This window comes from Papilio xuthus, unplaced genomic scaffold (assembly GCF_000836235.2).
Source record: "Papilio xuthus unplaced genomic scaffold, Pxut_1.1 DF827870.1, whole genome shotgun sequence".
NCBI classification, from domain to species: Eukaryota; Metazoa; Arthropoda; class Insecta; order Lepidoptera; family Papilionidae; genus Papilio; species Papilio xuthus.
In genome coordinates this window covers 1,578,691-1,588,075 of record NW_013530779.1, presented here as the reverse complement: position 1 = coordinate 1,588,075, position 9,385 = coordinate 1,578,691, and the positions used below count along the sequence as shown (strand labels likewise).

Genomic DNA, 9,385 nt, shown 5'->3' with positions numbered 1-9,385 from the left:
TATTGTATTTGAAATAATAATAAAACTTCGTATAATGGTACTAAAACTAAACTTTTATTATACAAATATTTAATAACTTATAAATAAAATTATTCAGCTTTAGATGCAGCTTCTGCTTCTTTCTGTTTCTCTAAATTCTCTCTCTCTGTTCTTCTATTTCGCCATGCGGTCATGTAAGAGCGGGGATGGATTGGGAAGAAACCAGAAAGACCTAATAAAATTAAGAAATTTTGTACAATGGTTTATGAGATTTTATTTTGTGGCAGAGCAAATGTGACTTAATCCTGGTCAATAGACAGTGCTGTTCACAGATGCACATGTCCTGCAATTCTTAGGTGACAAAACTAAAATTAATGTCATGCAGAGCATATTAGTTGTAATCATATGGTGGAGGGTATCAAATTATAAGAAGTTACAAAAGTTAATATTACTTAAAACAAAAACAGTTGGATTTTTTTTGTACTTTTCCCCATGTAGTTTTTCGATCTGGCTACACACCATTAATACAATGTGTCCCAAAATTTGTATATATACAAAACTACATTTTTAAACAGTTTTTTTTTCTGTCATAGCCACAACAGTGGCTAACCTCTAAAATGGCTGGATCAATTTTGATTGGACCTTTTTTGGCAGGTAGCTGATGTAGTAAGGAGTAATTTAGGCTATGGTTATTTAAAAAAAATCTCTTATTTTTTATTAAAAAAAACCAATTTTGTGAGTACTGTCCAATATCGCGCGGAGCTTAAAGACAGTATTTCACACTGACAAAGTTACGGGCATAGCTAGTTACAAATATAAAAAAAATACTTATCTACATAAACATAGAATCTTACCAAGTAATTCAGCTACAGGTGTTGTAACATGAGCTCCCTGACCGAGCCAGAACTTCATTCTCTCTAAGTTAAGGGCAACCAACTTCTCATTGTTGAAATTAGGCATTGGATCATATGAACCAAGTTGTTCTATCACTGGTTGGCTGTTAAGCCTTCTACGCTGAAACAAATACAATGATTAAAAAAGCAACCAAAAAGATAAGTTTGTAATAGGACAGACTTATCATTATTTCTCCACTTGCAGAAGAAATATAAAATGGATGTTAGAAATTAAATTCTTTTTTACTTTTTAAACTAACAAGGATCAAATGTAAGTAATGTTACATATCTTTATAACTATTTAATTATCATATATATGCCTACAAGTAGAGTAATAAGAGTAGTTATCAAAACTATCTTTAGAAATAATTCCATAAAAATATGCAAATTTTGAAATCAATAGCCTATATCTATATATTACGGGAACTACCCTTACTATATTTAATATGCTTTCATTGATAGTTTTAAAGATGTAATAGAGAGGGAAACATAAAACTACTTAAACTTACGTGGGTCACAGATATATGAAAAAATGGTCTATTAGTACATCCTTGACGTATTAATCGAATAGATTTTGCAGCTCTTGCAAAATATTTACCGGTTCCACTCGCAGGCGGAAGAGGCATTTTTAGTTTTAATAAAGTGAAACAAAATATTAAATAATATTTTTAATCATATGCGTTCATATATTTGACAGGTACCGATAACTATTTGACAACTAACCTAAAAGTTCGAACGTTCGGAAACATGGATTATCAAACTAAAATTTGTTTCAATTTCATCTATGATTTGTTTTTTTTGTTTCACAACAACTACAAAATTATTTAATGCATGTATTATTTGTATTGTCTGGAAATCAAAGACTGATTAACATTTACGTTTGAAAAAACTGCACAAAATGATACTTTCACAGGAAAATATTAAGGTATGGACCTTGCCGTGCCGTAGATACCTCCGAATTTACAACTTAATAAATGCCAAAGTAACTCCGTCTGTCTGTCTGCCTTTCCTTCTTTCACGCAAAAAGTAATGAACCGATTTAAATTAAATTTGGTAAACAGATAACCTAGATCCTCAGAAAGATCTACTTTTACTTTTTAACGCGAAAAAAGGGTTTTAAGGGGTTGAAAGTGGGGATGAAAATTTGTATCTAACTAGCGTCATTCTTCAGTTAGAAGCTTGAATCTTATTTTTACGCAGTAAACCCTTACATTTCCACTGTTGTATAAATACAACATTCCAAAAACCATAGATTTTATAGATTTTTTTTATTATTTTAAATATATGTATGTTAAACAACCCTATCCTTCCCATCGCTTCCCTTTTCTTCCCTCAGAGTTCTCTTCAGGGTTCTGTTCTGTTAACTCTTGTCCCTCCCCGGAGCACGGCGTATGCATAAAGCATTCCCCTTTAAAAAAATGGGTTCCTAGCATAGGATAGGTTACTTGATTCAACAAGTAACAAATATAAATTTTCAAAATCATCTCAGAACGAACTGACCGTCTCACGGTTATACAGTCGGAAAAGATTTGAAGAAAATTAGTTCCCTTTAGTATAAACGAACATAAAATAACATTGCAATAGTGAAGTGAAAAATGGTATTAGAAATAAGATGGCCATAATTTTAGCTTCATATTTTAATTAATAAAGTTAGAACAAGCAAATCACTTTATTTCCTATGTATTATAAATCTGTAAATGGCTCTTTTGAAAAAAAGTTACAAGTTCATAATAAATCTCTCTAACGTTTTTTTTATATTATAATTAAAATATGTACTTACGTCTGTATTTAAGAGAAATAGGCACAGATCACAGATTTTTATTTGCCAGAAACTAGACACATCTCTCGCGTTTCTTCTACATCCTTGTTCAACATGCATATCGATAACAACGTATAACACATCCCTAGCCTCTTCCCGATTGCAACCCGCTATGACCGACATAACTTCGACCTCACTATAGACAGAGATGCAAATATATGAATCACATACGAGCGAAGAGTACACACGATGTAAGTAGGTCACGGGATAAAAAGCATCTTGAAGTGACATTCTTAGATTTAAAGCGCTACATCGCTGAATTTCGGGAGAAATAGGAAGCTGTGTCGATACTCAAGGTTTAATTAATAAGAAAATTCACGCAGAGATTTACTAATTTTTGTCTACAAAGAGAGAATGATAATCGGCTTTAAGAACATTGTAATATTATTTCTTTTGAAGAGTGAAAAATGAGATAAAACAATGACTAACATTGTTTTATCTCATTTTTTCCCATCTTAGCACAATTCGTTTAACAGATACTCTTTTAGGTTTCTGTTCTTCAAATTCCATAACAACAATGTATGCAAGGGACAAATGTTCATACGTAAAACATGAGATCACGTCAGGTCCGGAGATCACATTATTAGAAATATCATCAAGATAGTCTTCAAAGTAAAGTGACATAACTTAATATTGCAGTTTTATTAAAAATAACTTTTATTATAAAATTTAATTAAATACCAGCTAAGAAAAAGTAGGTGCCTATGATGATAAAATCTAGGTCCTTTAACGTTCCTTAGATTTGAGTGAGAAACATTAGATAAGGTGCGTCAGACTTGCTACTCCGTTACAATGATTACGAGAGCAGTAAAAAAATGTCAGTGCCCTACACCCTATTTCGGATTTATTCAATTAACCGCAACCGTATCCGCGCGGTCGCTTCAGCGGCTGGAAGTGCTCCTGGCGCATGCGCGAGCGGCAGCGATCGATCCGCGCGCCTCCCGCCGCCGCCCGCCAGTGTCCGCGCGGCCGTCACGCAGTGCACAATGCGCTCCCACTGACGCGGGGGCAACACGTCAAGCTGTATCTCCGCGAGTACGCCGGGGAGGACGAGCGGCCGCCGTGCCGGGAGGACTGGCGCCGGCAGGAGTGGTCCGGCACGCGGAGCCGCCTGCCGCAGGTGGACCGCAGCCCCTCCCGCCGGAGCCCGTACCTCGCGCGCGATGACGAGCCCTCGCCGGCACCCGACGAGCGCGGCCGCTCGGCGTCCGCGGGAGCGCACCACCGCGCCCGCCCGCGCCCGCTCCGGTACCAGTCCCTCGAGCGGGACTATGACCGATCCTACGCGCCCCCGCCCCCGCCCGAGGACGACTACTACCGCCGCGAACCGCCGCCGCTTTTCCTCGGCGAGCTCCAATCACAGAATTCGGACCTGCAGCGGGAACTCGGGAACCTCAAGAAGGAACTGGAACTGACTAACCAGAAGCTCGGCTCCAGCATGCACAGCATAAAGACCTTCTGGAGCCCCGAGCTGAAGAAGGAGCGGGCGCTGCGCAAGGAGGAGAGCGCTAAGTACAGCCTCATCAATGACCAACTCAAGCTGCTCAACCAAGAAAATCAAGTACGTTATTTTATTAAAACTATACTTCTTCCTACTACCACATTCGTTTCATCCTTCTTCTCTTCATCTACTAATTTCCCTTCCAGTCTTCTAGTTATAAGAGTAGCGTCTCTATTCCATTTCCTAGTCTTTAGTCGGTTGTAATTTATTTTGGTTTATGAAAATTATTAAGACCATCCGATGTACTTTCTTTTTTCAGAAAAAGGCGTTTTGATGAACAATTAGAATGATTTTAATATCTACAACTACGGGAGCAAGCTACTTTTCACCACACGTAACCTTATTCAACAATTGTCCGTACATTTGCAGTTACTAGTCGTCCTACGCATGCTTGAAATCTATTCAAACTTCTCATAGATCAATGGAGCTACATTCATGAACGTCTATCTCTTTCTCTTCACCTTTTAACGAACAACTTTTAATATCGACTACATAAAATTTTCTTCAATGTTAACGCTTTCCAAGTGGATATTGAATTTCAATTGTTCCCGACGTTATAAATTGGTCATAAAGTTTATGACAAAGGTTTTTGATGTTTCAAATTGGATGCTTCACTTCAACGAGTAAAATGACCTCATTGGGTTCAATCCTTATCAAATAACCGTGCGTTTCTGACACCAAAATCTTTATATAAAAAATATCGTCATCCCTGTCATTATCTTTGACAAAACAGAGATGACAAAACAGGAATATTGGTCTCAGAAACCCACGTTAAGACATTACAATTACGTAAGCAACTTACAAGATGAAAATTATCCTGTTATCCTTAACCTATATGAACGTTTTATAAATTGGAACATCAGCCAACTAGCTCTCCGACCAAAACTATACATATTCAAACTCAAGTTAGCCCTTAGCAACGACGACAAACGATAAAAAAAATGAAGTCTATATCAAGAATATCTTGTACTTAATCTTAACCAAGAATCATTTGTGAAGCTTTAGTACCAGAAATCTATTGCCTTATATAACCATAGAAGTATAGGTGCGGCAGATAATTCTAACCAAAACTGTCAAAGGAAAAAAACCCTTATAGGAACTTTGTATTCTGTCCGACAGGACCATATTTCTCTGAGGATCGCGTGAAGGTATCAAACTGGAATTTATTTTACACGTTGTTGGCACATGACACGGATGGGTTCTCTGAGATGACGGCCGACCTCCAGTAATTAAAGGAGAGGCATTAGATGAACAAACAGGGGGTTAGACAAAATGCATTTGCGCCGAAGCGATTCCTTCAAACTTCAAAAATGTATAGGACTGACAACTTTCGATAAGTCACGAGATTGTCGCGTGTCAGTTCCATATATTTTTGAAATTCGTTGTGGAAGCGCTTCGGAACGAATGCACTTTGTAACCCCCGCAATATTCTAAAGGAATAGCCTTTAAATATCTAAATAATTTACTAATAATTGTCCAAACCCGATTTTTATTCACAATACAAACTTACGTAACCGTCAAATGAGAACAAAAGGAAATGGGGACGAATTATTTGTTGAGTAAGACATTTTATACGCTCGATAAAATCGATTTGTAACCGAATACTATTAAGAAGAAAACTAATATTATATTTTAACTACGATAATGGGAAAGTAAAGAATATGAATAGTAAAAAATGATCTTGACAGACAGACAGACAACAAAGTGATCCTATAAGGGTACCTTTTTTCCTTTCGAGGTGCGGAACCTTAACAATAACTTTAAAATCTATATAATTAGTTCTAATCTTACTTCTTACCCTTACTAATATTATTAATATGAACGTTTTGATGGATGTTTTTTTGAAGGTATCTCTAGAACAGCTCAACGGATTTCGACAAAATTTTGCATAAATATAGATCGTAGTGTGGAAGAACACATAGGCTACTTATTTATTCTTATTTTATTTCCGTACGGACGAAGTCGCGGACAACTGCTATACTTAATAATAGTGTTCCGGATATATTATAATCAAAATTTCCGATATATTTCGATCACATATTTTCGATAAGGAATTGTGATTCTTTCCCTTACTATTAATATAATATCCTTGAATTGAGACACCGTCCTATAATCCAATTGATATAAAAATTATCGGATTTCTTCAGGAAATTGAATAGGAAATTGATTGTTACATTAGATTTTTTTCTGACGTCAATCATTTCTACTCAAAAACAATTTCTTTAGTAATGTAAAAGCTTTAAAATTAACATAAATACTAACACGATTCATAAAGTTAGTTAGAAAATGCAATTTAATTTAATTAATTTAGTCTTTAAAACGTCAAGATTTAAACAAGAAATCCATGGCTCATGTAGACTATCATAAGACTTCATTTTGCGCTTTTAAAAACAATTACTTCATGCACATCTCTGTATTTTGTAAGTAACATGAGAAAGAAGAATGTTCATATTCAATGTTGTTAATTAAAATTTGCGTTTCAAACATATGATAGTTTACATAGGGGCTATTGAAATTTAAATTTTGATTTAATTAAGGAGAAGCAAAAATACAAAAAAAAAAATATTGAAAAAATGAGTTACAGCCTTATCCATTAGGCCCGCTTAATATTTCTTATATAATAAAATTGATTATGATAAATATGATTTAACAGTGGTAGAGCCCGCTTTAACATCTTCGCACGAATTGGCCAGGTTCGCCCGGTGAAATACCACGACCACACAGAAGACAGGCGTGAAATGGAAGCAATTCCGTGTTTCGTCTGATGAGTGTGCGTCCCGGAGGCCTAATTTGGTCCTCTTTCCCTTCCCATCCTTTTCTTTATAAGGAACGGATGGGAAGTGGAAGTGGACTTTACGGATGACAGGATGCATGGAAAGGGAAGATATTTTCTTTCTTTGCATCCTCTCCGTCGATTAAAGGTAGGTAACGCATAAGCGATTGCGTATGTCTATGGGCAGCAGTCACTTCGCTATTTCAGCGATTTCAGATGGCCGCTCGTTCGTTTGCCACCTTTTGATATAAGAAATATTCACACAATTTAAAAACAAAAATAAATACTTTAAATCCCGTTAAAAGGATAATACCAATTAAGTACATAAGCCGGAAGAAGATATTTAAATTCTTTTGTCGTATAATTTTTTCACTTGAATAATCTCTCGGGACAGTCTTTATGAAATCACAGATCTCTTCCTCTCTGACAATTCTACCTACAGAACGAAATCAAAAACCATATCAATAGGTAGGTTTTCATTAATTTGACGCATTGAAATAATAGCGTCTTCTCTATCATTCCCTTTGAAACTAACAGCACAGCCGCGTTGTGAAACGGTCTGTCCTCGGCGGTATTTCCAAACCAATACGACATGGGGACCTTCAAGAAGCGAGCATACCATTTCCTTAAAGGCCGACAACGCATCTGCAGCTCCTCTAGTGTTGGAGATGGGTGTCGTTGATCACCTCGGTGTTCCTGCCGCTCGTTTGCCCCCTTCTCTTATATGTTAAAAACAGGGCCTAGAATAAAAATTGTACAGTTGTAACTGGCTGAATTTCTAGGTGACAAAATGCCATGAAATGGAAAAAAAACATTTTGCCAATACTCGTCACGTATTTATGACGATCAAAGTGTGCTTTTACGGAAAATTGTCGTTTATCTGACATGATACGGTTTAGTGAACGTGAACATATCGTATTCCCTTGTTACTTTACCAATTGATAATAACGCTTTATTTTACTCAGAAACATATTATTTAAACAATGCCTTAGTGTACATTTATCTAGTTTTAGACTTTCGTTACAAAGTCCAGTGTCAGAATAGCAAAGCGTCAATAGCCTAATGGTTAAGGGTACGGATTTCCGATCACGAGGTCGGGGATTCAAATCCCGCCTATTGTCGTAAACCATATCCTAGCAAAAGCCTAGAACTTAGTTGGAATGGTAAAAGAAAATTAGTTAATGTATTATACAAAAAAAATCTGCTACTATTTAAAAAAAAAAAAAAAAAGAATGAATAGTGAGGGGACACGTCGACATTTTAGTAAAGCCAGTGATGCGCCAGTACACCGACTCCGTGTCGGATTTACTTCCTAACTTTAGTGACCATTTAACAAACATTTTATGATGATTTGTGTTCACTCTTCAAATAGTAAATTAAATGGTCTCTTAATGTACATTTTTCTTACTAAATATACACTAAATATTTCCCTTAGTGACATTTGGATACAGCAATTAGACTCGATTAATAAGATATACAGACGATTTTATAACCTCCTTTTTGAAGTCATTTAAAATAAGCAAAAGAAAATATGCTCTAAATTTTACGTCTCTTATCAAACGTCTCCTTACAAATAGGATATGTTGTTCTAAATCTTGTTGCCAAAGTGTGTTTGGCATCTATTCAGAAGAATTAAATCATCCTTAATATACGACCTCATTTGGCAATCCTTAACAAATAGCCGAGCAGATATTGCAGACTGGGAGGCGTCCCAAAGGATACCCTGTCAGTTTTGATTACGATTCCAGAGACCCAATTCGGAATTAGGTTAGTTTTTAATCGATAATCGAGTTGATGACTCACCTTACAATTTTAAATCAAAGATTACAGTCAAAAACATAGCTATTTTTAAACCTTAGATATTATTTTACTAAATCTACTAAGAGAACAACGTCTATAGAGTGATTTCCTTGTTTTTACATGTGTAAAAACCACTATAACTTCAAATTAAATTAATTAATTATTTGGACCTATATATGTATATTAACGGAGAATTCTACACGAAACTTTTACTATAACCCGCAACTTGAGACCTACAGCGCCCACAAGGTGGCGTTATCGCCCACTTTGGGAAAGACTGCATTAAAGCATTAAATATCATCTCTTTGTATCTACAAAACGCATCGCCAGGGGCGGCTATGAAGTCGGAAGTAACTCATTAAAGATGAAAGGTGAGAAAAGAGCACGCATTGTTAAACTTTGAATCATTAACGTGTAATATCGATCCTTTGGTTCAATACTTCTGCCTTTAATGGACTTTTTTTGTAAAATAATGACGTATTACAAATTACATAGGACACTATACCCAAAGGAATTTGCTAACCTAAACACTGTTAGGTAATGTAGTATTTTAAAAGTATTTTATAGTGGTAAACGATAACTGCAGAATAAATCAGAGAAACATAAAATCACGTGAACTT

At 35.9% G+C, this 9,385-nt stretch overlaps 2 protein-coding genes across 4 annotated transcripts in view; one reads left to right on the top strand and one right to left on the bottom strand.

Moving 5' to 3' along the window:
- Positions 1 to 32: 32 nt before the first annotated feature.
- Positions 33 to 1,584, bottom strand: mRpS16 (mitochondrial ribosomal protein S16). The gene is made up of 3 exons (XM_013308572.1): positions 1,382 to 1,584; positions 834 to 993; positions 33 to 211 (listed from the first exon to the last, which is right to left on the bottom strand). Exons 1-3 carry the CDS (start codon positions 1,496 to 1,498, stop codon positions 90 to 92), a joined length of 399 nt encoding a protein of 132 aa, XP_013164026.1. The 5' UTR covers positions 1,499 to 1,584; the 3' UTR covers positions 33 to 89.
- Positions 1,585 to 3,673: 2,089 nt separating this feature from the next.
- The window catches only part of LOC106115277 (ELKS/RAB6-interacting/CAST family member bruchpilot), a 44,518-nt gene continuing 38,806 nt past the window's right edge, over positions 3,674 to 9,385 (top strand). For 2 of the 3 annotated variants that reach the window (XM_013308618.1, XM_013308619.1), the window contains exon 1: positions 3,674 to 4,252. In XM_013308618.1, the coding sequence (XP_013164072.1) occupies positions 4,130 to 4,252 (123 nt within the window). In that variant the 5' untranslated portion in view covers positions 3,674 to 4,129. The remainder of the gene's footprint in view (positions 4,253 to 9,385) is intronic. The other variant, XM_013308617.1, reaches the window with a different exon arrangement.